Consider the following 23,030-nt stretch of genomic DNA (forward strand, 5'->3'; position numbering starts at 1 on the left):
GCCCCGACACATGACGCGACAGAGATTTCCCTGGAATTCCTGGCTATTCACCAAAAAAAGGGCTCTGGAACATTATGTGTCAATTCTTCGGGATACCGATACATCCCTTTCGGTCTTCCACACAGCCAAGACATAACAGAACAAAAAAAGGAAATAAAATATATTCAAGATGGCCTGGACTCTGATCAAAGTCTTCGTGGCCACCTGACTTGAAAGCTCAAGCTATGAATACGGACCAGTCAGAAAGGGCCATCGTGTCCCCAGCCGGCCCAGGGGCCCCGTTTATGAACACCTTGTTTGGATCTGATCCACATAGGGGAATTGTGCTGACCCACAGAGAGATTCCGGTTTGAAAAGAATGTGATTCATACTTCTGCCAAGTTGTGGAAAAGTCATCCTGTCATACAAACCGGTTTGGTTGGGGCTCCAATTGACATCAAAACGAGAGTCATTGAATCAAGTCGATATCTTCTGCTAGCCTTCTAGAAGGTTTTTTTTTAATCCTTCCATTTTTTTATAGAAAAAAGGGAGTCCTTGCGTGAGTGGATTATGATCTTCATTAGCCCCTGTTCATGTGCCTGGTCTCGACCATTGGAGACTATCAATCACTATCTCGACTATTCGGAAACTAGCAACAAAAAGAAATTATCAGATCAATTTCTGCATACTGACATGCAGTGTAATGCTTCAGGGCTGCTTACTTGTTGGGCCTGCAATGCTCCGTATGCATTCCAAGGCTGTGCTTGTTCTCTCGTACTCAAACTGTAACTGCCGAGGTCTCACCCTCTGAGCTTGGAGACATCAGCCCTATACGACTCAATTCCGAGTGGACCCTGCAATTGAAGAATCAAGTCCAAGATAGAGTATATCGATAAGGCACAGCGAAGAATGAATTGCAAAGCATAGTACGTAAATCCTTGGCATTGAGGAGATATCTGCGGAGATTTATTACCTGAGCTCAGACTCCCGCTTTGACAGCGTCCACACCAATGAGCAATGTACGGAGTAAACCATCTGGACAAACAACGTACAGAATTTGCCACGAATACAGTCCAAGTTCAAGCCACAGAGATCAGCACTTTGGTACCAATGCAAAGTACCCCGGAGAACGCTGTAATACCCCAACCCTCATTGGCAGCGGAAGAATTCCGGAGTGCGGAACGCTCTCGGCCTCGAAGACACTACAATGCACCCTGGGGTAATGTGTGGGGTAGAACACAGGCACAGTACTCTGTACTGTCTACAGCGGGATGCTACCTCTGCACGGAAATGTTCCATTCAGCCAAACCTATGCCCTGTACTTATAGCCCTGGAGCAAACATGTAGACTCTTCGAATAATCAATACCTCGAAAATCCAACATGGCTATCGCCGCCGTGCTGTCCGTGCTACAGACTAGCGCAGTCGAGTACCCCTACCACACACTCGCCGCAGCCGCCATCATCGCCCCATTCCTCTACGTCATCCTCAATGAATTCGTGCGCTCGTCTGCCCGCGTCAAGGGCATGAAGGGCCCAGCAGGCTGGCCCTTGATCGGTAACCTATGGCATATCCGCACGAACGCCGCTGAGCAGTATCGCATATGGTCCAAGAAACATGGAGCCGTCTACCAGATCCAACTTGGCAATATTCCCGTCGTTGTTGTGAACTCTGCGGCGTCTGCAAAGGTCCTGTTTGGTCAGAATGCTCAGGCGCTCAGCTCCAGGCCTGAGTTTTATACTTTCCACAAGGTTTGTTTTGGAAAACTGTTGCTCGAATTGGACTAATAAAATAGATTGTTTCCAACACCGCCGGAACAACGATCGGAACCTCGCCGTACAGCGACTCCCTGAAGAGACGAAGAAAGGGCGCTGCGTCGGCGCTGAACCGCCCCTCGGTAGACACGTATGTTTCGCATCTCGACGTCGAGTCCAAAGCTTTCGTAGAGGAGCTACACAGATATGGAAACCACGGCAAGACACCCGTCGACCCGATGCCGATGATCCAGCGATTGAGCTTGAGTCTGGCATTGACGCTGAACTGGGGCGTGCGAGTCGCATCACAAGAAGAAGACTTGTTCGATGAGATCACCCATGTCGAAGAGGAGATCAGTCGGTTCCGAAGCACGACTGGAAATCTGCAAGACTATATTCCCTTGCTGAGACTGAATCCTTTCAGCTCGAATTCGAAGAAGGCTGCGGAGATGCGCATCCGGCGTGATCGGTACCTTGGCGCGCTGAATCGGGATTTGGATGATCGAATGGCGAAGGGGACTCACAAGCCTTGTATCCAGGCTAATGTTATTCTGGATAAGGAGGCCAAGCTTAATTCTGAGGAATTGACTTCCATTAGCTTGACTATGCTTTCGGGTGGACTTGACACGGTGACTACGTTGGTTGCGTGGAGTCTTGGGCTGTTGGCTCAGCGTCCTGATATCCAAGACCGGGCCGCGAAGGCTATTAAGGAGATGTATGGGCAGGATGATCCCATGTGCTCGGTGGAGGATGATCAGAAGTGTGCGTATGTTGTGGCGCTTGTCAGGGAGTGTCTCCGGTATGTGTTTGAGGTTTGACGTTTGATTGGACCCCAGTTGACTTTGATGCTAGATTCTTCACCGTTTTGCGATTGGCACTTCCTCGCACCTCGATCAAGGATATCACCTACAATGGCATTGTGATTCCCAAGGGCACGGTATTCTTTTTGAACGCTTGGGCATGCAACATGGGTATGTTCAAATTTCCCATACTGAAACTCCACAGTGCATTCAAAGAGTCAAGCTGATCTCCCTAGATCCCGACGTATGGACTGACCCGGATGAGTTCCGCCCCGAGCGCTGGCTCGAGCAACCGGACGCACCACTTTTCACCTACGGCATGGGCTACCGTATGTGTGCCGGGTCCTTGCTAGCCAACCGTGAGCTGTACCTTGTATTCATGAGAACGCTCAACAGTTTCCGCCTGGAGCCCTATGACAAAACGGACTGTCATCCGGTCCGGGGTAACTCGGATCCGAGCAGCTTGGTAGCCATTCCTGAGAGGTACAAGGTCCGGTTCGTGCCGAAGAACGACAGAGCTCTGTCGAAGGCGCTTGCATGAATGGTGTTACTTTGCTTGTCTTTAGAGTTGGGCGGGAATCCATCCACTAGTATCTGCAGCTTTCCAGATCGGGTCAGGCTTGACGTGGACCTTGGGGGGGCTGCAGCAATTGTTGGTTCCATACAAGCGAGCTCAATTCATTTGTTCCATGTGGTCTGTTGGGTTCTGCGCCATGTACACATTCCTCGAGCAGACACATTCCTCAAGGTACACGCATTGGGGGGTTGACACATACCCAATCGAAACTTCGGCTATGCCAGGTATACAATGTGGGGAATCTGGAGAGGGGGGGAGGTCATGTCTTATCCAATAATCCAATTTTGTCATTATGGTCAATCTGGTTATTAAATGTGATCAAGAATGGAAAGAAAAATAAAACAAAAATAAAAACGAATCCAATGAATCCAAAAACTCCAAGAGTGGTGCCAACAATCAGGTGAAACACCTTGACAATCCAGCTCTGATGATATAAATATATAACAAGGTGGGTATTGAGCTGACAGAGCGGGGTTTGATCCAAAATAAACATAAACAGCAGTGTATCTTTTCCATCATTGACGCCTTTCCAGTAAATGCAAATTAACGTTCAGGAGACAGCCCCGGAAGGCTGCATGCATTGAGTCATATGTCGCGGGATTGAGAAGCCGACGGCTATGTGGTTGTCATGCGTCGTTTGAGGTCGCGGACTTGATCGAAGCAACTCGCATAATCACGTAATTCGTCTTGCAGGCGGTCGGTGACATGAGACTCGTTGCTTTTGAGGGAGGCGAGAGATGTTTGTGAGGAGGAGGCGGAGAGTGTGGATTGGGCTTGGGCGGTCTCGGACCAATGTGTTGAGGCCTCACTCGATCTGCGGGAGGAGTTTTCGACATCTAACTCGGCGAGGCGGCATGTTTGAGAGCAATAGGGAGCGCCCAATGTTTGTCGGTCACAGACCAGACAGAAATCCAAAGACCATTCAGTTGACATGGTGGAGGAGTGTACGTGGTGTATGTATAGTGTGGTTGAAGTGGTTATACGGAGTAGTGGGTGATGAATAGTGCGTGTGTAGTGTGTAGTGTGAGTGTGTGTGGTGTATGTGGGATGACACAGAGAAAGGTAAAAGAGAAGAAGCAAAAGTTGAGGGAGAGAGTGCAGTATTAAAAGTCAAGCAGATCACCTCATACTCCACTTTATAAGTGTCACAGAGCGATCATGCCATCCCAGACTGGAATGGGAAGATATATAAGGAATGTTTAAGAAAGCCAGAAAAGCCAAAAAAGGAACTAAAACATGTAGGTACGGCTGCGGGGAAATAATCGCGCACGTTGAGCTCAGACTGCCCAGCATGTAGAGTACATAGTAAAATTAATTAACTCCAGTAGATAGAGAATGCAAATCGAACTGGATCCACGTATGACTCCCGAGCACCTACACTAGTCCATTATTGCAGTGCTTCGGGCGCTTAGTGAAAAAATAATGGTACCCGTGCGGTACCTCACCCAGGTACCCAGGTACTTGCTCCACTAGAGCACAACCGTGGGGACCCGTGGGTAGCATTCGGGTACCCTAGGGCCCGAGCTCATGTATCCACCGGGTACTCTTGGGTTTTTGCCCTTTCGCCCCTAATGTCCATGCAGGAACCTCGAACCGGTAACTATCGTCGCCATAACCTTCGATCATTAGTCTCATGATGAGCTGAAACCTTTTCTCGTCTGATTTCTTGTCCCAATGCATTCTAGTACGTCTAATTACGTCTTAGTCGTCTGAAGCTGTACATATTTCCGAAATGTATCCTGGTGAGTACCCTAGCAAAGTCCTTGAAAACATCCAATCACGTCAGCTCCTCATCGGATTGCCTATGCCTATGATTGCCCGTGCAGCTATTCTGGAGGGAAGATTAGACCATCGCGTTGCTGATTTGTCGCCCATTTCGAGATAACCCAACTTTATTGCATATGCGAAAACTTTAGCTCCTCTCGCTCCATTTTTTTTTATTCACAGCGTCACGCGAAGATTCGCATGATTTCCACACATGAGGGGACCCGCAGTCCTAATTGGGTCTACCAGACTCGGATCTTATCTCCTCTCGGCTGTGGTTTGTGCTGCGGCGCTTTGCTTTTGGGGGTGATATGAACCATTCATGAGGTTTGTGGCAATCACGGGAAAGAGAGGAAATGGAAATTCCGTCGCCGTGGCCAGCCGAAATTCTCAAGATAGGGAATTATAGCCAAGGTCTCCACTGAGTCAATTACCGGGTCGGCATATGAGGTGAGCTATCCCCAGCCACAATCGAGGCGTTTTCTCTAGGGTGTTCAGCCGAGTAATCGGATCGAAGTGAGACAGCGGAGATCATTCGCCCGTTTTCTCACGTGGCTCAGCTGGAATGCGAACCAGCGTCGCCGGCAGCCGCTCTTTTGTGTTCGCATCGTGATTATCCGACTCGGCCGGTTCGTGGAGGCCGCTGGCTTTTTCTATAGAACAATCCATTAATATGGGACTGCGATAAAGTTTCGATGTGGCTTACTGGAAGCGAGTGTGATGGCTCGTAGGACGTTGTCCCAGTTCGATAGAACGTATGCCACGGCTGATACAACGACGGATTAGTGACTTTGTTCGAAACAAGGGATAGGGAGGGCAACCTTCGGTGCCATCCTTCAACGTGGAGACCTTATTCTCCAACGCTTGCATCTGCATTGCCAATGTTCCACTCAAATCGCGCAGCTGGCGTAAATTCTCCAGCTCTGCCTTTTTGGCTGCAATGCGGGCCGACAATGCCGAGGACTGTTGAGATTGCGAACTGGGGGGACGCATGGAAGACCCACCAGGGGCGCCTGGAAGCATTGAGGTCGGCCGTGAGGAATATGCCATTGGGAGAATGCTAGCGACGTGATGTGAGGACGCGTTCCCCGCCATTCTGGTGTAAAGTGCCCAGGCGCCTTCCGTTTCGCGGCTGACTCAGCCCATAGAACACTAAGCCTAAAGCGGACAAACATCAACAAGGGTTGAATGTTTACCTTCTCTTTGTGTTCTGTTTGTACCTCGACCGCCTCCCTCCACATTGCCAATAGGTACATGGTGTACCTCTAGAATCAAGTTGATTTTCTATTTCACTCTTCTAATATTGTCCTTTTATTTTTGTGAGGCCGTGGTCGCACCACCATGGCTCGGTTGAACGACTACGCGGCTCCTGCCGCCGAGTCCATTGATGCTCGTGAGTTGCTGCCATATACCATGGACGCCAAGGGTGTGGCTAATCGACGCGACTTTCTTACAGTGAAGCGACGATTCGTGCGACAAAACAGGGAGATCGCACGAGTAAACTCTATGCAATCTCTTCGTATCCGCAGCCTGGAGTCGGAAGTGTCCCATCTACTGTCGGAAAATGTCTTGCTTCGAAAACAGGTCATCAACCTCACCCAGGAAACCGAGCGACTGGAGGCAGGAAAGATGCTACACAGCGGAATTTACGATATCAAATCCAAGTTGGATGCCAAGCTAGCAGAGTTGAGCAGTCTGGCGACGGATCTGGGATCATTGCCCCGCCGTGTGGGCAAACTTTGCGATGAACAGCCCCAGCGACCAAAACAGGCGCCAGATTCGCGACCGAGAACCGACGACTTGTTCGGCCCCGACGATGGAAGACTCCCCGCCATCGTGGAAGATAAATATTACCCGCGACGAACTCTGGAGTAAGCCGCGCCGCGATTGATCCAATCTTGTCCGTTGACTGACCCGTTCGGCAGAGTTCAAGAGCTTGATAGTCTGCTCCGCGACGACCAAAGCATATTGGAATCTCCGCCTCAATTCAGTTTCACCCCGGAGCCAGTGGAAGCTGACATGGGGCACTCCAGTCCTTCCCCGCCCGAAGTAACTTATCGAACCATTAATGAAGATATCCTCGAGGCACCTGAACCTGAAACAGTACTACCTCCAACACTCGAAACTCGCAAAAAGAAGAAGAAGTCAAGTTCGTTCCTCGCCCCGGAGATTGGCCCAGCGCCGACCGAGCGACAACCAAGCCCACCCATTGAAACATCACGAATTGCACCACCAGCCTCCACCAAGCGCAAATTCATTCCCGAGGAAGAAGACCAATTCGCCCCCAATCTTGACGTCGACGAGGACGAATTCCAATTCAGCCGGCCTAGTCACAGCCCCAAGAAACAAACGAACATGTTCGAGGTTACACCGCAAGACCACTCGCCCATCAAGAATGTCGAAGTGACAAGAGGATCCAAGACCCATGTCCTAGCTAAGCGCAAGGTCCTTGAGCCTAGTATGTATCACTTTCATTCTGACTACCGTTTTGGTTTGATCTTATAGAATTGGAGCTAACTACTGCATCAGAGAGTGCAAACTCTAACTTGGGCTCTCCCAAAAAGGCCCGCGTGTCCTCGCAACAAGACTCTAAGCTTTTCCAAAGACCAACCAGAGGAGACGAAAATGCTGTCTCACCCCAAAAGAACAAGAGTGTTGAGAAACTTGGTGGCAAAACCACGAGCCAAAAGCCACGAGTGACGAAAATCGCCCCTTCATCAAAAGAAAAGCGCACCAGTCGCCCCGCCCAACCAGAAGAACCAGATAAAAGCCTCCCAGCTCTGTCGCCACACCCTAATGCATTGAAAACAGAGGAAGAGTCCGGAAGTCGACCTTCTCGGCGTCGCGGAGCTGTCGTCAGTTACGCGGAACCCAATCTACGCGACAAGATGCGCCGCCCTACAAAAGAAATGGCCGATGCAGTTGCATTTGGCTCCCGAAGATCCTCCAGCTTCCAGGCTGGTCGGGACAGCCTGGATGGAGCAGACGATGTTCATCCTGGCAGCCTTCCTGCCGACTTTGCCCTTGCGGATCATAGCTCCGAGGCTTCTCAGCAGCAATTGCTCGCAATGGTGCCCCGCCGGAACCGCAAGGTGTCATCTGCACCAAAGGACGACAATGCCAACACCGACATCAAGAAAGAGATCGAGGACAGCCTTGCAGATGTCTCCGCACAGGTATCTCACGAAACCCTCAACCCGAGGCGGCAACCTCGACGTCATTCGTCCAACCCCAAGAGTACAGCAAACCTGGCACAGTACGATGGGGATCAGGATGAACCGCAATCTCCAATTGACTCACCCGAAGACGAAGATCTTTTCGCGCCAATGATCGACACCAGACGTAGCCGTGTCGCGGCAAGGAGAAAAAGCATGATGGTGTAATACAAAACCAGGATTTCCATATGTACAAGCATTATAGACCAGGCTGCAGTTATGTTTCAGATACCCCCTCACTGCAGTTCACAATACCATTTTCATTTCTCTCTACATCACCGCCTAGAAGCATTGCAACCAAACTACCGAAAGCAGATAATCTTTTGTGTTCAGTGGACTTTCAATGTACCGGAATACTCTGCCTAGAGACACCAGAAAGAGACCATTGAAAACATCCGAATGCAAAGATACAAGTACCCAAATCCTTCGAGGCGGGCGGTAATGTATGCCCAAGGGCTCGAGGTCACAATAATGGAGTCTCATTATATACAGAAATTAACTCCAACAAATGCCCATGTACTCCGCAGTCTTTCTTCATTAGTTGTAATCAAAACGACCATGCAACGGACCCAAACAGGAGAAACCCCACCTTCCATTCCATCATGCCATTGACTTTGACCATGCATGCAAATCCCAGACAAGGGACAGAAAATATCTATATCACCAAGACTGCCGTATGATCTTCCCTCCGCCGACCCCGCCGAAACCCAATTTGCCATCAGCACGACCCGATATCAACGCACCCAGAACAAAACGAGACTCGTACATCGAGGCCGTAACCAATGACTTGAATCAAAAGCCACGTCGTGGATCGTGGTTCTTCGAAGGCTTGGGCATTTTCTCATATGCATTTGGGCTCGGCTTCCGCTTCGCCTTCTTGGGTTTGGGGTGCTCGTGGTCATTCGAGCAGTCTTTGTCATGTTCGTGGTCGTGGTCGTGGTCGTGATTGTGGGGATCGCGTGTGCGACGGGCTTTCATCCTGGCTGTGCGACGATCGTCTTCGCTGTCGCTGTCGCTGTCTGAGGAGCTGGAGGATTCCTCTGAGCTGCTTTCTCCGACTGGTCGGGCTTTGTGGTAGATACAGCATACTGGGAATGTTAGATTGTAGTGATTGGAGAGGATTCTGGGGCTTTGGTACCTTTAGAGCTCTTTTTGCCCATGCCCTCGTTATCAACAACATCTTCACTCCATCTTATGCGCCTCGATGAGGAGGTTGCTTCGGGTGCTTCTTCTGCTCGTAATCGGAGGGTTGTAGGAATAGCGACTGATGGTTCATGCGCCTCGGTGGACGTTTGTTGAGGATTCTGAGGCTGGCGTGTTCGAGACATTGTGAGGAGGGTATGTGTTATGGAGTGGAGAGGAGGCGGAACTTTTTTGATGATGCAACTGATAAGGCTTCACCGCCTACACGGCCCCGGGGGTCTTCAGCGGCCACTGTCGATTTCAGCATTTCAGGTACCGTTCTGGCTCGTGGTGTACATTAATTGCCTGAGAATCAGCTGGCTGAAAGCCAGACCTAAATCACTATTTTAGTCCCTTGATCGAGTGAAGTACCTAAGTTTATTACTACAACTGCAGCTTGAAGTTCAAGCCCCGGAGAGACTCCGGAACTAGGTCTGTATATAGTGGCACAGGAAAAGATATTCGACAAAATACTCAGAAAGATACTTGGTATTGGTTTGCTCACGGTGCTATCATCTCCAAATCAGTGTCCAATCAATACAAATCTGCAACGTTGATCAGAATCTTGAAGATGAAGTTGATTTGACCGCATTAGCGAAACATGAGGTGACTCTGACTGAAATGACCCCGAGGTCCTACGGTAGAATCTGTACGCAAAGAGCCTGAATGGTAGATATGTTCCATACGCCTTCATATATCGTCACCGAGGAACCAGCTCATCCAGAGAATCGGTTTATCCATACCCAGGGAGAGAAGAAAAAAATAGAAATGAAGAAAAAAGTATGAAATCACACATTACAGGACCCTTTGTTGCAACCCCCTTCAGCCTAGAGCTCGTAGAGACCCCAGCCGTCAAGGCCGTCATTCAAGGTCAATCTTTCCGACTCATTTTCAGAGGAAGCAGTAGTAGCAACGAACTCCGTACGTAGTTCTTGGTCCAGTCATAGCTCATCCTCCTGTTCCATCTCCGATGGCTTCAACAGGCCTCCTACCTTCATGGCGCGGTCTCGCTCGGCGGTTTGGGCGTCACGGACAGCCTGCTCCCTCTCCTCTGCATAGAGCTCTGCGTTGTCATCCGAGAACTCCTTCAGGGAAATCAAGAAGTCACGCAGATGAGTCTTGAACTTGTTCAGGTCATCAGTGTAAGCAAATAGTCCGATGACGAATTGCTTGATTTGCGCTCTGTGTAGACGCGTTAGTATCAACATGATTTGAGATGATAAGACTGGCTTACTCTTGAAGGTTGTTGAAGGCATTCTTCAGCAAATTGGCAATATATTCCTGCAGGAATTCTTTGTTGGAGGTTCCAGCGGGAGCCTGATCGGCAGCGTAGATGGGCTCTTGAATCTTGCCAGACTCAACGAAGTAGAACATGCGGGACAGAAGCATGGCCTGAGATTTGAAACCTGGAAAATACTGTGAGCTTTGGGTTATGGGTTAGGGAGAAGAACATGTACTTACCAGCCTTGTGGTCACTGTCCGTCAGGACGAAGAAGACGTCCTGAAGGATGGAAATGTAGAACTGGCGGAAGAAGATGCTCGAAGTCTGTGGGTCGGTTTCGGCCATGTTGTTCATCAACTCCAAGCACATCGTAAGACCCGTGTTCTCAACTTCACGGTTGTCGTGCTTTGAGGCCCACATGCACGAGTCGATGACAAACTTGAACTGAGCTGCATCAAGCTTCAAGAGAGCCTGGAAACAATACAAGTTGACTGCCTGCAGCAATTTGAAGAATTCCACACGGTGCTCGGGGTATTCGTGGAAATCCTTGTTGATCATCTCAAGAGTGCAGTCGAAGACACTGTCCATGATAGCAGGGATCTTGTCCTCCATCAAATTCTGTTTTATATGTTAGCAACGTTAAACCAGGCATTTTCGGCTCGTTCAAACAGCCACCGAATGAAGTTAAAGGGCAGGGGGAACTTACGTGAAGCTTGTGAATGATCGTGGTCATGGCGTTCAAGACCTCAGCCTCTCGTGCATCGGGAACGTTCCGGGCATAATCAATGAGCACGGCCTCCATAAGTGGAGGGACCATGCTGGCGTTGACCATATCGAGATCATCCGATTTTTCCACGTAGGTGTCAATAAGCTTCAGAATTTCTTTTTTGATGGTCCGAAGTCCTCGGACCTTGGGGGTCTTGGGTGCGATAGCTCCTATGAAGTATTAGTCGTCGTTCAAATTTCAATGAAACGGGGAAGTCTCACCATCATTGGCAACAGCGTCATTAATGAGCTGACTGGCAGCACGGTACATGTTGAGCATGTCATGATAGATGCGACCAATCTGGGAAGAGAAGTATGTGCCGATTGAGGAGCAGGCTGAGACATTGGTCTTCATAATGTTACCAACAATCTTGATGGTGTCGCCATCTTGAAGAATGGCGGGGTTCTCATTAGCTTGAGCAATGATATGATCCCAGGCGTTGTTGGGGAGCGCCATCAAGTTCTCGGTCAAACGATCTTGGAGAGTCTTCTGGCCCTGAGCAGAGATCATGTAGCCACATGCCTCGTAGAACGTGTGAATTTGCTGGGGAGAAAGGTCTTGTGTGATCTTTCTCATGTTCCGCACAATTTCTTCAATGAAAGGCTCAGTCTCTCCCGGCTGGAGGGCAACAAAGTGCCGTCTGCACTTGTTGGCGATCTTGATAAAGGTATCACAAGCCATATCCTGAACACCTTCGTGTGTCTCGTGCATAAATTCGAAAAGCTTGTTGACCACAGTCTTCAGGAATTTCCAGTGCGCCTTCAAGAAGCGAGGGTATTGGCCCACAATGTACATAATGTTACTCGCCACGACGGCCTTGTTGTCCTTTCCACGTTTCTGCTCGGTGAGACCAAGAAGGTCCTTGATGACGGTGACAAGGAAACGCTTCTCGGTCTCTTCGTTCATGGCGCCAGAGATAGAACCAATGGCCCAACAAAGAGTGTTGCAGTTGACCCAGGACCATTCGGTATTATCGACCTGCTTGGCCAACTTGTCGATCATGATGGTTTCGGTGTCAACGACATCCAAATGGGTAAGGTAAACCAGACACTCGCGAATCGTCTTGTAAAGCTGGATGGTGTCGCTTTCCTTGACAAACTCACGCACGATTTCACCCTCATCGTTTTCCACAACAAGAACTTCTTCCGGGCGAACCATCTTCTCAATCATAACAGTGCGGAGGTTTGTGAGCACGGTCTCGTACTTGTGCTTGCGCAGAGGGTAGCCGGCCAGTGTGTTAGGGTTAGGTGCACCGCCATTTGCCAAGCCGCTGACACCCATAGACACTAGCGGATTGATGTCGGTGATTGGAAGCTGCTGCATCTCCTCGTAAAGTTCCTGCACCAGCTTGGTCCAGTAGTCCAAACAAATCTTGAACACTTCACGGTCTTCAATCTGACTGATTCGGATCATATAGAAATGTGAGTGTGTAAGGTAATCTTGGTTAGGCAGCTTCTCAATAAGCTAAGCGAAGAAAGGTTGTTAGCAAAATTCAACTTGAAAAAGGAAAAACACAGGCGAGACAGGCGAATACATACGTCCAGGTGAGCACTGAAGAAGCTCGAAAGGAACAAGGCCAGATTTGATACAAACTCCTGATCTCTTCCGTTGCTCATAGCATAAGTCTGCTTCAAATCCAGCGACAGAGGAATGACATTGGACACAGCAGTAAGAGTTTCAGTAAACATGTGCACCAGTCTTTCGTCATAGTTGTAGGGAGTGCCAATCTGCAAACCGCCAATCTCGGTCAGGCACTTCAGTGTGATATTTCGGAACTCGGGTTCGCCAAGGAATCGAGTAAGAAGAGTATTGATGATCGGGGTCTCGAAGATATAGCCTAAGGGAATCCAGTTCAAGAACCGGAGTAAAGTCTCAAGAGTGGCCTTAACCAGACTGGGCTGGTTCGCGGTGTTCAAAACCTCGGAGCAGACTTGGAAGATCGATGCGAATTCGGAGGTCATGGTCGTCTTCAGGTTTCGTGCCTTGGAAGATGTCATCTGGTCTTGCGAGAAGTCAAAGACTTCCTCGGACAGCAGACGAAGGATGTTCATGTTGTTCTCGCAGATCGAAAGGCCGGCATGGCAGGAGGAGATGATCTCGTTGATGAAGGTGGGCCAGTTGTGAGGCCATTCCTGCTTCAAGATGGAGACAAGCACCAGGTTAAGCTTGTTCAGGAGAGGACGCTCGGATTGAATCTTCTCTTCGGATTCGGAGTTCTCGAGAATGAACCTCACGATGAAGTTTCGGATACCTAGATATCACCACGTAAGTATAGACACGCAGAGACCTGTGGGTTGTGGTTCTTACCCAGGCATTGCTCCCGTGGGAGAACCTTCCACCGGGTCATGATAACATTGTCAAGGACTTGAAGAGCGATGTCTATAAGGAGTTAGCGAAGGCTGTTTGCGGGTGAGGTCGAATGACAGGTTGTCAAAGGAGTTTGAGACACACATTTGGTTTGGAGATATGAGGCCTCTTGGAGGATGTTTCCCACAGTGACCCAGGCATCCGGGTTTTGCTTGAACTGAACAACAACAAAATGGGTTAGTTCAAAGTTGATATCAAGTTCGAATCGGCATGCGCGCTTACTTCTGTCAAAGTCTGTTGGGCTTGGTTTTGCTAAATGCGTACACAACCGGGTTAGCCTTTCCACCCAGGAAGGAGCTTGCGAAACACCAAGGATATAAAGATCATCCAGATGGCAGACTGCAGGACCTACAATTTCTCCTTTGCCTTCAAACAAGGCCCGGACCGTGTTGTCCAGCTCTTGTACCGAAATCGACATCCCGGCGCGGACAGGCGGCGTCGCCTCAAATCTCGAGATGGGGGACAGTGACACGGGAGTCAGGAATTGGTTAGGTTAAAGAGAGACCGCCTGGTCAAGGTAAGAGGGGCCAAGGCGGCTGCAGGGCAGTATTGGAGGGGTGGGATAGAGAAGCAATAGGATCGGTGGGGTAGAGAGATCCTTTGGAGGGGTTGGGTCAGCACGGCCTCAGGGGGAAGAGAAGTGATTGGGTGGGAAAGGGTCAGATCTCAACGTACCAGAATAGTAAGGCAGTAAAAAAACACGAAATTGGGGATAAAAAAGAAGCTATCTCAGACTCTGGCGGTGAGAGGCGCGTTGATGTTTGAACTTCCAAGTTGGTCTCGATTCTTAGTCAGCTGAGCTCTCCGCCTACCCGCCCGGCGTTCCAAGGTTGCCCTATGTGTACGTGTTATACACAACCTCATCCAAAGGTTCAGCGGTTTCATTGGTGAGTAAGGCCTTGTGATATTTTTATCTTGTTGCTAGATTTGTTTGAGAATGATTTATATAGACTTTTTGAAATAGTTCAATTGACTCGAATACCAACATTATGATAACAGGCGCTCTCACAACAGTTTAGTGGCACATGAAACTCCTAGGCTATAATTACACTCTTATATACCTCTCTGCCAGGATCAATAATATTCCAAATCACCCCAAAGCACAGAGTCCGAAGTACTTCACAGAGTAACCAGAGTGATGGGAAGTGGACAAGCAAGCTAGACAAAGCAAAAGCACATAGGTCGCCTAAAGTGCGTAAAAAGCGCAAGCCATGAGGCATCCGTGCCCAGCCGACCTGCCTCTGGTCTTCCGGTCCTAGCGCGGCGGCACGATGCAGTCATCAACTAACTCCCGAGTTTCAAGGCTGAGCTCCCAACTTCCAAAGAAAAAGGGATATCATGGGAGTGGGATTATTTTTCAAAAAGGGTTCTATGTAAATAAAACATATAATAATTCGCAAAGTCTCAAGAAACCCAACCCAAATGATCTCCCAGGTCCAATCCCATTAAGCGCATAACCGCCCACATACGCGGACACACGGGCGCCAATGGCGAATGTCGGGCCCAAATTTGTCAGCGCGGGACGGAGCCGGAACGCGCGCAAAAAAAAAAAAGGAGCGAAAAGCGAGCGAATCGACATGGGTGTCTCAGACCCGCGCCTTCACTAGGAAATGGCTGATCACTTTCCGATTGGTGCTGCGTGTGACGCCGTCATTGCCGATCGCCAACTTCCCCTTTCCCTTTTGTTGTGTACTTTGCTATAGATGTAAGAGGGTCCTAGCTCGTCACTTCTTTTTCTCTTTTTCTCTTTTTTTTCCCTTTCTTATTAGTGTTTCTCTCCCCCCTCCTTTGCCGCCCCCCCTCCCCCAAATTCTTTTATTCCTTATTCTCTTTTTTATGTGCCTTTCCTATCTTCTATTCTCTTATATCCGAGTTGATCTCTGTGCTCTATGTCATTCTGATCTCGCCTAAAAGGGTCATTTCTGTATACTTATTTGTGACAATCTCCCGCCTCCAGATCTTCCACCGCCCCACCGCGGGTGACTTGCCGCAGAGGTATTGGGATATTTGGGGCAAAAAACTCCCAACATCTGGTGATCTTTTATATCGTGAACGGTTTCATCTTACCGCTGATTGTGATTGCAACTCTCCTGCGTTTCGGCTCGGGAAGTTAGCGCATGAATCTAGCCAACACTTGCCATCATTGGAGGGATTCATTCTCATGAGCATTACACATTATATTCCTATATAGTGTCCCCCTTCATCGCCAGGTTTTACCCCAAGCTTTATTTCCGTGATTTCTCAGCGCCTTCTATTTCATTACTTCTGTTATTTTCTTCTTTTGAAACCTGACGATGACTGCTCTGGCTGCGCCCATGATGAACGGTCATGAGTCTGGGGCGGAAAATGGGACAGAGCACAGCCCGAACCGCTTCACGGCTGTCAATGGCAGGGAATCAGCTCCTGCAAATGGTACAGCGTACCCAGGGGACCGTGGAGGGGCGGAGAAATCTGGCTCAGATGCCAGCCAACGGCAAGAAACACGGGCAAATTTCACCAACGAGCAAGAGCAAGGAAGAGCGTCTCCCAGATCCTCATCTCCCAATTCTCACCATAAGAATAAGAGAAAGAGGTCTGAATCACGGGATCAGGACTCTTCAAACCCTGATGGAATGAACGCCTCTCCAGTGAACCGTTCGGCCGAAATTCACCAGTCTAACCAAAGTGGCAGTACGGCGGGGTCTGTGGTAGAGATGGAGCGTGGAAACCACTCTGCGACGCCGTCTCACCGGTCTGACGGCAACGACATGCCCCAGACATCTGCCAATAGTCCCTGGTCCGAATATGACACACAACTCATCACTCAAGCCCAACGAGCACAGCAAATGGACCCATCGGATGCTCACTTGGCAGATGCCTTACAACGCGAGGCGGGCCAAGAACGACCGGGGGCCAACCGCTCGACCCCTGGCGCCCAGCAAGCGTCTTCTCCTGGTTATGGCCCAGATCGACATGGGGCGCTACAGGTCGCTCCTAAAAGAAAGCGAGTGTTTAGTAATCGAACCAAAACGGGTTGTATGACCTGCCGTCGCAGAAAGAAGAAGTGCGACGAGCAACATCCAGCATGTAAGTCCATACCTGATGGCTCTAGTTTTCTCATCAGTCTGTTTCTAGAAATCACTTGTTGTTTCATCCAATCCAAAGAGCACACGTTGATCATGAATTGTAGGCAACAACTGTATCCGAGGCGGATTTCTGTGCGAAGGCTATTCTTCCCGAAGCACCTGGCAAAAACCATCGAGTGCAAAGACCCCGGTTCCTTTGCAGTCTAAAGAAGGCTACTCGGATATGAACAGCCCGTACATGCAAGAGACACCCCGCCACCCAGACCGACAGCCGAGCATGCCAGAACACGTTGAGCCGATTAAAATAAGACCCATTGGAACCGAAGACAACGAACGCCCTGTCCAACAATACACCACCAGTCCAACAATCACAGCAACAACCCCTGGATGGTCAAAACAAGCCTGGCCCCCCGCAGGAGCCAGTCATCCACCTTATGCCGAGCCAGTCTCCAAGCCCAGCTATCACGAGGTCCCCTCAATCCGTGAACTGTCAATAGACAGTCGCCACAAACCGGACTACCCAGGCATCTCGTCAATGCGAGATATCAGCCATGCATCTCACCCCAAAACCACGATGCCCATGTTCCAGGGCAGCGTCGAGCAACGAACATTGCCTCCCGCAGCTATGGATACCCACAGTCCCCAGGCCCAGGCTCGACTGGCCTTGAGCATGGAACATCACATATCTGGTCGCTCAGCTCCCGCCCCAGCTCCTCCAAGCGAGGAGACAGAGAAGGAGAAAATGCTGAAAGGAGGACTCTACCGACCCTTCGACGTCCACCTCGTAGAGGACCGGGACCGATGCCGAGGCGCACTGTGGAGATTCAACAATGCCAGCAACCCACTCGCCGGCGTGAGTTCGAAAGAGCAGTCCCGCCTGCTAAAGGAAATCATCATACCCCCCGCAAGCTCCGTTTCCAACTCACCCGTCATGGGCGCATCTCGCTCTGTCGGGTCTATAGGCCAGGGTGTGATTGTCGAGGCGCCATTCATGTGCCACTACGGATACAATATTCACTTGGGAGAGGATGTTATGATTTCGGAGAATTGCCTGTTTGTGGATGACTGTGTGATCCGGGTCGGCGCGCACACGTGGATCGGCCCAGGTGTCAAGGTGCTGAGCGCTTCAGCCAATGGTACCATGCAGGAGCGCAAGGGGTCGCAGAGTCGGTATCAAGGCCGCCAGGTCACGATCGAGGAAGATTGTTATGTGGGTGCTGGGGCTGTTATCTACCCGGGTGTGCGTCTCAATCGGGGCGTTTATGTGGGCGCCGGAGAGATTGTCAAAAATGACATTGTAGCGTATGGGTTTCAGGGGCAGAAACCTACCTTTATGTGAACGAAGTGATGTGTACGATTGTATGATGAAGTGTTGTTGGCTCGTCCTTCGTTTTGATCTATCAGCTTCGATCGAAATGCAGGGATGAGACATGTCTTTCTGATCTTCGGTGGTTTTTTTCTTCACTTTGTTTGCTTTTTTGATATCCACCATTGATGAATGACTCTGATCATCTTTGTATGTTACTTGTGCTTTTCATCTGGTGAGCCTGGTGTCATATTGTAGTCTATACATACTCCGTATAATATCTATGCATCTCTTACGAACATACTCCGTACATCTAAATCTTGAGTTTAAGGTTGCAAAGTTCCGAAATTGTTATTGAGATTATTGTTCACATTGTGTTTGGGGAATCGAAAAGAATGTATGCAGATGGGAGATGGGAGGAACCGAATGGAAAATAGAACAGAAACCGGAACCCGGAACAATCGTGACACATAAGAGAGATCTATGTAAGATCGTGCGAAATCAACCAGTGTACAGATAAATCACGTCTTGGTCTGAAAATCACACTTTTGGAGCGGAGATATTATGGCGTGCGAAACGCGGCGATCAAAGCCAATCAAGGAATTCGGGGACGAAGTAACTGATCACAATGCCGGCGCCTGCTCTCAAGATACCTTCGGTACTTTCAAAAGCCATGTCCTTGAGATCGAAGACACCTGCCTTGGCAGCGGCGTGGATCATGGCGAATTCACCACTGACCTGGTATGCCGCCACCGGGAGGTCGGGCGCCAGATCCTTGGCATCCCGGATGATATCGAGGTAGCTGCTGGCCGGCTTGACCATGATAATATCGGCACCTTCGGCCATATCTCTCTGAATGGCACGTCGCGCGAGACCACGACCACCGGGAGGGAGTTGGTAGCAGCGGCGATCTCCGAAGGAGGGACAGGAACCAGCCGCATCCCGGAACGGACCGTATAAACAGCCACTGAATTTGGCACTATAGGACATCAAAAGCACGCGGTGGGCCAAACCGGACTCGATCAATTTGAGCTTGATGGCGCGGATTCTGCCATCGTTCATATCTGAGGGTGCCACGCAGTGGGCTCCTGCTGCGGCGTACGCAACGGCAACATCGGAAATCCGATCGACGGACTGTGCGTTATCGAGGGATCCGTCCTCGCGGAGGATGCCACAGTGGCCGTGGGATGTGTACTCGCAGAGACACACATCGGTCGTAATGTATAATTGAGGGAAGCGAGAGCGGAGGAGGCGGATGGATTGAATCACGGGTCCATCAGGGTCATCTGCCGCGGTACCGAGGGCATCTTTTGCTGAGGGGTGAAGCGGAACACCAAACAGCATAACCGAGCGCAGGCCTTTGCGGACCAGTGGGGCCAGGAAAGGAATCAATCGGTTGACTCCACGACGGGACTGGTTAGGCAAGGAGGGGATAGGGGTTTCTTCGTCGGGGTTGTCGGTGATGAACAAGGGATAAATAAGCATATCCTGTGTGCGTTAGCGGGCCATTGATTGTCAATGTGAAAGACGGACAAACCTTGGTCAATTGTCGCTCGGCTTGCCATGCTCTGGTTAAAGGATGACTGTATCCCGAGTGTAGCTGGCTGGAAACCTCGCCGGAGATGCTGACACTTGTGGCCGCCGTGCTGGCATATGAACGAGCGGCGTGCGATCGGGCGTGTGAGATTTGCGAGCTGCCATCATCGGCGCGAGCATCGCGGAAAGCAATATCTGACACCAGGTTTGAGAACGACATTGTATGGAGTATGTAGAAACAAAAGAAGTTCAAGCTGAAGTTCAGAGATTTGAGGGGGATAAGGCGAATATCGACACATGTGATTGGATACCGAGTTGCCACACTCTGTTCCGCGTACCCGACTACCCGCTTTCCGCTTTCACTCGCTTTGCGAGCGTAGCGCGTGTTCCTACTCTTTTGGCCTTAAGCCCCGGGCTAACTTCCTCATTACTAACCAGGGCGTTCTAAGCCCTTCATATTGGTCACGTGCTAGGACAATACTAAGCATCACAGTCCAGAACAGGATCGATCCAATAAAATATCACGAAATAGAACAGGCTCTGGGGTACGGTTTGAGTATCAATGCTCCAATCAGAACAGAAATGAATCTGATAGTGGGGTGTCATTACTGATATGCTCATGATCTTCATACGGTCCTTGACAGTTGGTGACAAAGCCTACAAAGTAGAAATGATTAGCGTCGATGGGCTCGAACCAGTAGTATACGAGTCCGTAATGGCCAGAGTTCATTGCTTGCGAAGTCGGGAGTAGGGATTTCACTCGTATGAAAGAGGAAGCAAAGAAGGGTATGCCCATCCTGGAGGAACGGCAAATTTGCACTCAGATGATACGAATAGATAAGCAAGAATTAGATTGATGGATTGGTTGATGCTTCCAAGGTTGACCTCATGAGGTCACAATGCGGTGGATAGTGCAGGCAGAATGATATCGTTGATAGACATTGATCAAATTAACCATCGAGGTCGAGATTGCATCTCACTACAGTACAATACTGGTACGATGGACACCAAAGGATTGAACATAAACTACTACCCTTGGATTTTGGGATCATGTCAAGACTGGCAACGCGCAGCTGAATCCCTTCAAGATATCTGCACGTTATTGAACTTTTTTCTTTTCCTATGACCAGAAGACAAGGGTGCGTCCAAGCTGACCAATACGTGACATGACTTCAATTGACATAACCTTTAAACACTCTCGAGGACCTGGTCCTTGAACTCCCGCTCAACCTTCTGACCCTTGTCGTCAGTGGAGGACTCTCCGTGGAGAGACAGAAGAGCACCAAGGTCGAACTTGGGGGACTTGAGGAGCTTGACCTTGCGGATGTGGACCTAGTAAAACAATCAATGTTAGCAACCCAGTCATTTCCATTCGGGCGTTGTAGGGGTAGACGAACGTTCTGCAAAGGGTAGATGCCCTGGGTGGACTTCTCGATCTCACGGCCGATAACCTCGGGGATCAGCTTGTGGGTGAGCTGGGAGAGGGTGCAGCTGGCGGCCTCGCGCTGGATGATCTCGGTCATCTTCTTGCGGATGGCGCGGATCTGGGACGAGCGGGCGTAGGTGGTCTTCTTGATCTGGTTGGGGCGACGCTTGGTGAAGGCAATAGCGAAGAGACGGAGGAGGTAGTCGTCGGTGGTCTTCACGGTGACGTTGGCCTCGATCAGGGACTGCCACTTGCGGACAAGGGAACGGAGCTTGTCGGTGGTGAAGTCAAGACCGTGGAAGTTGGTCAGACAGTTCTTGCCCTGGATCTCGTCGACGCGGAGCTTGACCTTGCGGAAGGCGTGGTCCTCATCGTTCTGCAGGTCGGCGAGGGAGACCTCGACGACACGGCCCTTGAGGGAGTCGTTGGCGTTCTTCAAACCGCTGGTGCGGTTGACAAGGGTCTTGCCGACACTGGAAAAGTGTGTTAGTTAACCGAGTCCATTCCCAAAAATTCTCTCCAGGTTCAATTCGGGGCGTGCATACTCGCGGGTCTGGAAGGTGGAGGGAGCCTGAGAGACGGTTAGTTTTGCATTCCACTGTGTGATTCGAATGCACCACATACCTTGATAGAGTACTCGTCCTTGCGGGTGAAGGGGTCGACGGTACGCTTCTTGATACCCTTCTTACCCTTGGATAGACGCTTGTTCCTGCGCGATGGTAATTAGTCGTGCGTTCGAGGGGAATTGAGATGCGCAAATATTCAAGGCGATGAAAGCAATAAAAGGAAGGATAGAAGGCTTACTTTCCAACAGCCATGATTGCGAGTCGTGATCTGTGTGTAGTTGGAAGACAGACAAAGGTATCGCACCGCGCGCTCAGAGGGTTTCGACGCTCGACTGGGAGGGTTGAAAACCCACAGAAAATTCGGCTAAGCGAGTCGCAGGCCCTAGCTGATTATGTCAGACAGTCATGTGACCAATCGATTTTCCCACCATTATGTCATCAAATGAACAGTTTTAGTGGGGATCTTGTCAATCGTTACACGCTATTGGCGCTAGGACATTTTGATTTCAACGTCGATGAAGTTCTATTTGATTGTATCACTGACATAACCGATATTTGCTTGCTATGCGGCTACTTTTGGAGCACATGTGAAGAATGTAGATGTAAAAAGTGATCTCATCGTGTCACCCAAGTCCACACCACGATCAATTTGCCGGCAGAAAGTACGAGTGATCTGAACTAGACGATGTTCACACTGCAATGTACGGAGGAAAGGTACATCCGTACTAAGAACTACTGCTGGACTAGTTCTTCCAAACAGGCCCACTAGGAGAAAATTCCCAAAGAGATATGATGACATGCCGGATCATGGATCTTTATTATTCCGAGGCCCAGTAGGGAAGCTTATCTTGGCGCGGGCTTCGCTCTCCGCATGCCCCGAGCTTCAACGACCTCACCTTCTTACCTCCACTCGGTGTGAAACTCAGGCGTTTGAATTATGGTACGCGCTGATTCAGAGCCACTACCCTACCTAGCGCATGACTAAGGCTGACTCTCCACAGGGCAAGCGCAAGTCAAGCTCCAAGCCTCAAGGCCCCAAGAAGGTATATTGATCATTACTACTTGTTGTCGCGCAGCTCCCTGACAGTCCTATCTAGAGGGAGCCCCTTGCCACCACCTTTTCCTGCTTATTTTGCAACCACGAAAACTCGGTGATTGTCAAGCTGGACAAAAAATTGGGCTTGGGGGATCTGTCATGTAAAGTCTGTGGTCAAAAATACCAGACCGGCATCAACTGTGAGTGGTTGCGGAACCAGTCCGAACTTTTTGCGCATTAATTGGATTGCATCTGATTGAAAATGTCCCACAGATCTCTCTGCCCCCGTTGATGTATACTCAGACTGGGTGGATGCATGCGATGCGGTCGCGAAGGACACTGCCGATCAATATGATGGACCCAGCACGAGTCAGCCCCGAGGATCTGTCAAGCAGGCCATACCCGAAGAGATCGGGCATGATGATGGATACCTCGATGATTGATGATACGACAAAGGCGAATGGCGCATA

The 23,030-nt window shown here is 49.9% G+C and overlaps 10 protein-coding genes across 10 annotated transcripts; 4 read left to right on the forward strand and 6 right to left on the reverse strand.

Annotated features, from left to right (window-relative positions):
- Positions 1 to 1,360: 1,360 nt before the first annotated feature.
- N7506_008031 (cytochrome P450) lies at positions 1,361 to 3,073 on the forward strand (the record flags this gene model as incomplete). Its single annotated transcript, XM_056957324.1, has 4 exons — positions 1,361 to 1,729; positions 1,774 to 2,531; positions 2,585 to 2,703; positions 2,769 to 3,073. 4 exons carry the CDS (start codon positions 1,361 to 1,363, stop codon positions 3,071 to 3,073), a joined length of 1,551 nt encoding a protein of 516 aa, XP_056811658.1.
- Positions 3,074 to 3,724: 651 nt separating this feature from the next.
- On the reverse strand, positions 3,725 to 4,042 carry N7506_008032 (uncharacterized protein; the record flags this gene model as incomplete). The annotated part of the gene is made up of 1 exon (XM_056957325.1): positions 3,725 to 4,042. One exon carries the CDS (start codon positions 4,040 to 4,042, stop codon positions 3,725 to 3,727), a length of 318 nt encoding a protein of 105 aa, XP_056811659.1.
- Positions 4,043 to 5,404: 1,362 nt separating this feature from the next.
- N7506_008033 (DASH complex subunit DAD2) lies at positions 5,405 to 5,968 on the reverse strand (the record flags this gene model as incomplete). Its single annotated transcript, XM_056957326.1, has 3 exons — positions 5,405 to 5,526; positions 5,580 to 5,639; positions 5,695 to 5,968. 3 exons carry the CDS (start codon positions 5,966 to 5,968, stop codon positions 5,405 to 5,407), a joined length of 456 nt encoding a protein of 151 aa, XP_056811660.1.
- A 246-nt stretch (positions 5,969 to 6,214) lies between these two features.
- N7506_008034 (shugoshin family protein) lies at positions 6,215 to 8,256 on the forward strand (the record flags this gene model as incomplete). The annotated part of the gene is made up of 4 exons (XM_056957327.1): positions 6,215 to 6,266; positions 6,330 to 6,744; positions 6,799 to 7,331; positions 7,403 to 8,256. The coding sequence occupies 4 exons, from the start codon at positions 6,215 to 6,217 to the stop codon at positions 8,254 to 8,256; spliced, it is 1,854 nt and encodes a 617-aa protein (XP_056811661.1).
- Positions 8,257 to 8,880: 624 nt separating this feature from the next.
- On the reverse strand, positions 8,881 to 9,416 carry N7506_008035 (PPP1R11/YPI1 family protein; the record flags this gene model as incomplete). Its single annotated transcript, XM_056957328.1, has 2 exons — positions 8,881 to 9,176; positions 9,227 to 9,416. The coding sequence occupies 2 exons, from the start codon at positions 9,414 to 9,416 to the stop codon at positions 8,881 to 8,883; spliced, it is 486 nt and encodes a 161-aa protein (XP_056811662.1).
- A 795-nt stretch (positions 9,417 to 10,211) lies between these two features.
- On the reverse strand, positions 10,212 to 14,043 carry N7506_008036 (exportin CRM1; the record flags this gene model as incomplete). The annotated part of the gene is made up of 8 exons (XM_056957329.1): positions 10,212 to 10,452; positions 10,505 to 10,676; positions 10,732 to 11,110; positions 11,199 to 11,428; positions 11,480 to 12,722; positions 12,797 to 13,509; positions 13,566 to 13,637; positions 13,710 to 14,043. 8 exons carry the CDS (start codon positions 14,041 to 14,043, stop codon positions 10,212 to 10,214), a joined length of 3,384 nt encoding a protein of 1,127 aa, XP_056811663.1.
- A 1,876-nt stretch (positions 14,044 to 15,919) lies between these two features.
- On the forward strand, positions 15,920 to 18,029 carry N7506_008037 (uncharacterized protein; the record flags this gene model as incomplete). Its single annotated transcript, XM_056957330.1, has 2 exons — positions 15,920 to 16,691; positions 16,795 to 18,029. 2 exons carry the CDS (start codon positions 15,920 to 15,922, stop codon positions 18,027 to 18,029), a joined length of 2,007 nt encoding a protein of 668 aa, XP_056811664.1.
- Positions 18,030 to 18,581: 552 nt separating this feature from the next.
- N7506_008038 (porphobilinogen synthase HEM2) lies at positions 18,582 to 19,752 on the reverse strand (the record flags this gene model as incomplete). The annotated part of the gene is made up of 2 exons (XM_056957331.1): positions 18,582 to 19,484; positions 19,534 to 19,752. 2 exons carry the CDS (start codon positions 19,750 to 19,752, stop codon positions 18,582 to 18,584), a joined length of 1,122 nt encoding a protein of 373 aa, XP_056811665.1.
- A 968-nt stretch (positions 19,753 to 20,720) lies between these two features.
- rps1 (40S ribosomal protein eS1) lies at positions 20,721 to 21,776 on the reverse strand (the record flags this gene model as incomplete). The annotated part of the gene is made up of 5 exons (XM_056957332.1): positions 20,721 to 20,864; positions 20,930 to 21,431; positions 21,504 to 21,529; positions 21,583 to 21,667; positions 21,763 to 21,776. 5 exons carry the CDS (start codon positions 21,774 to 21,776, stop codon positions 20,721 to 20,723), a joined length of 771 nt encoding a protein of 256 aa, XP_056811666.1.
- Positions 21,777 to 22,501: 725 nt separating this feature from the next.
- On the forward strand, positions 22,502 to 23,003 carry N7506_008040 (transcription elongation factor 1 family protein; the record flags this gene model as incomplete). The annotated part of the gene is made up of 3 exons (XM_056957333.1): positions 22,502 to 22,567; positions 22,622 to 22,760; positions 22,834 to 23,003. 3 exons carry the CDS (start codon positions 22,502 to 22,504, stop codon positions 23,001 to 23,003), a joined length of 375 nt encoding a protein of 124 aa, XP_056811667.1.
- Between the last annotated feature and the right edge of the window lie 27 nt (positions 23,004 to 23,030).

The sequence above is a fragment of the Penicillium brevicompactum genome (genome assembly GCF_028827555.1).
Source record: "Penicillium brevicompactum strain IBT 35665 chromosome Unknown utg000005l_segment0_segment0, whole genome shotgun sequence".
In the NCBI taxonomy this organism is placed as follows: Eukaryota; Fungi; Ascomycota; class Eurotiomycetes; order Eurotiales; family Aspergillaceae; genus Penicillium; species Penicillium brevicompactum.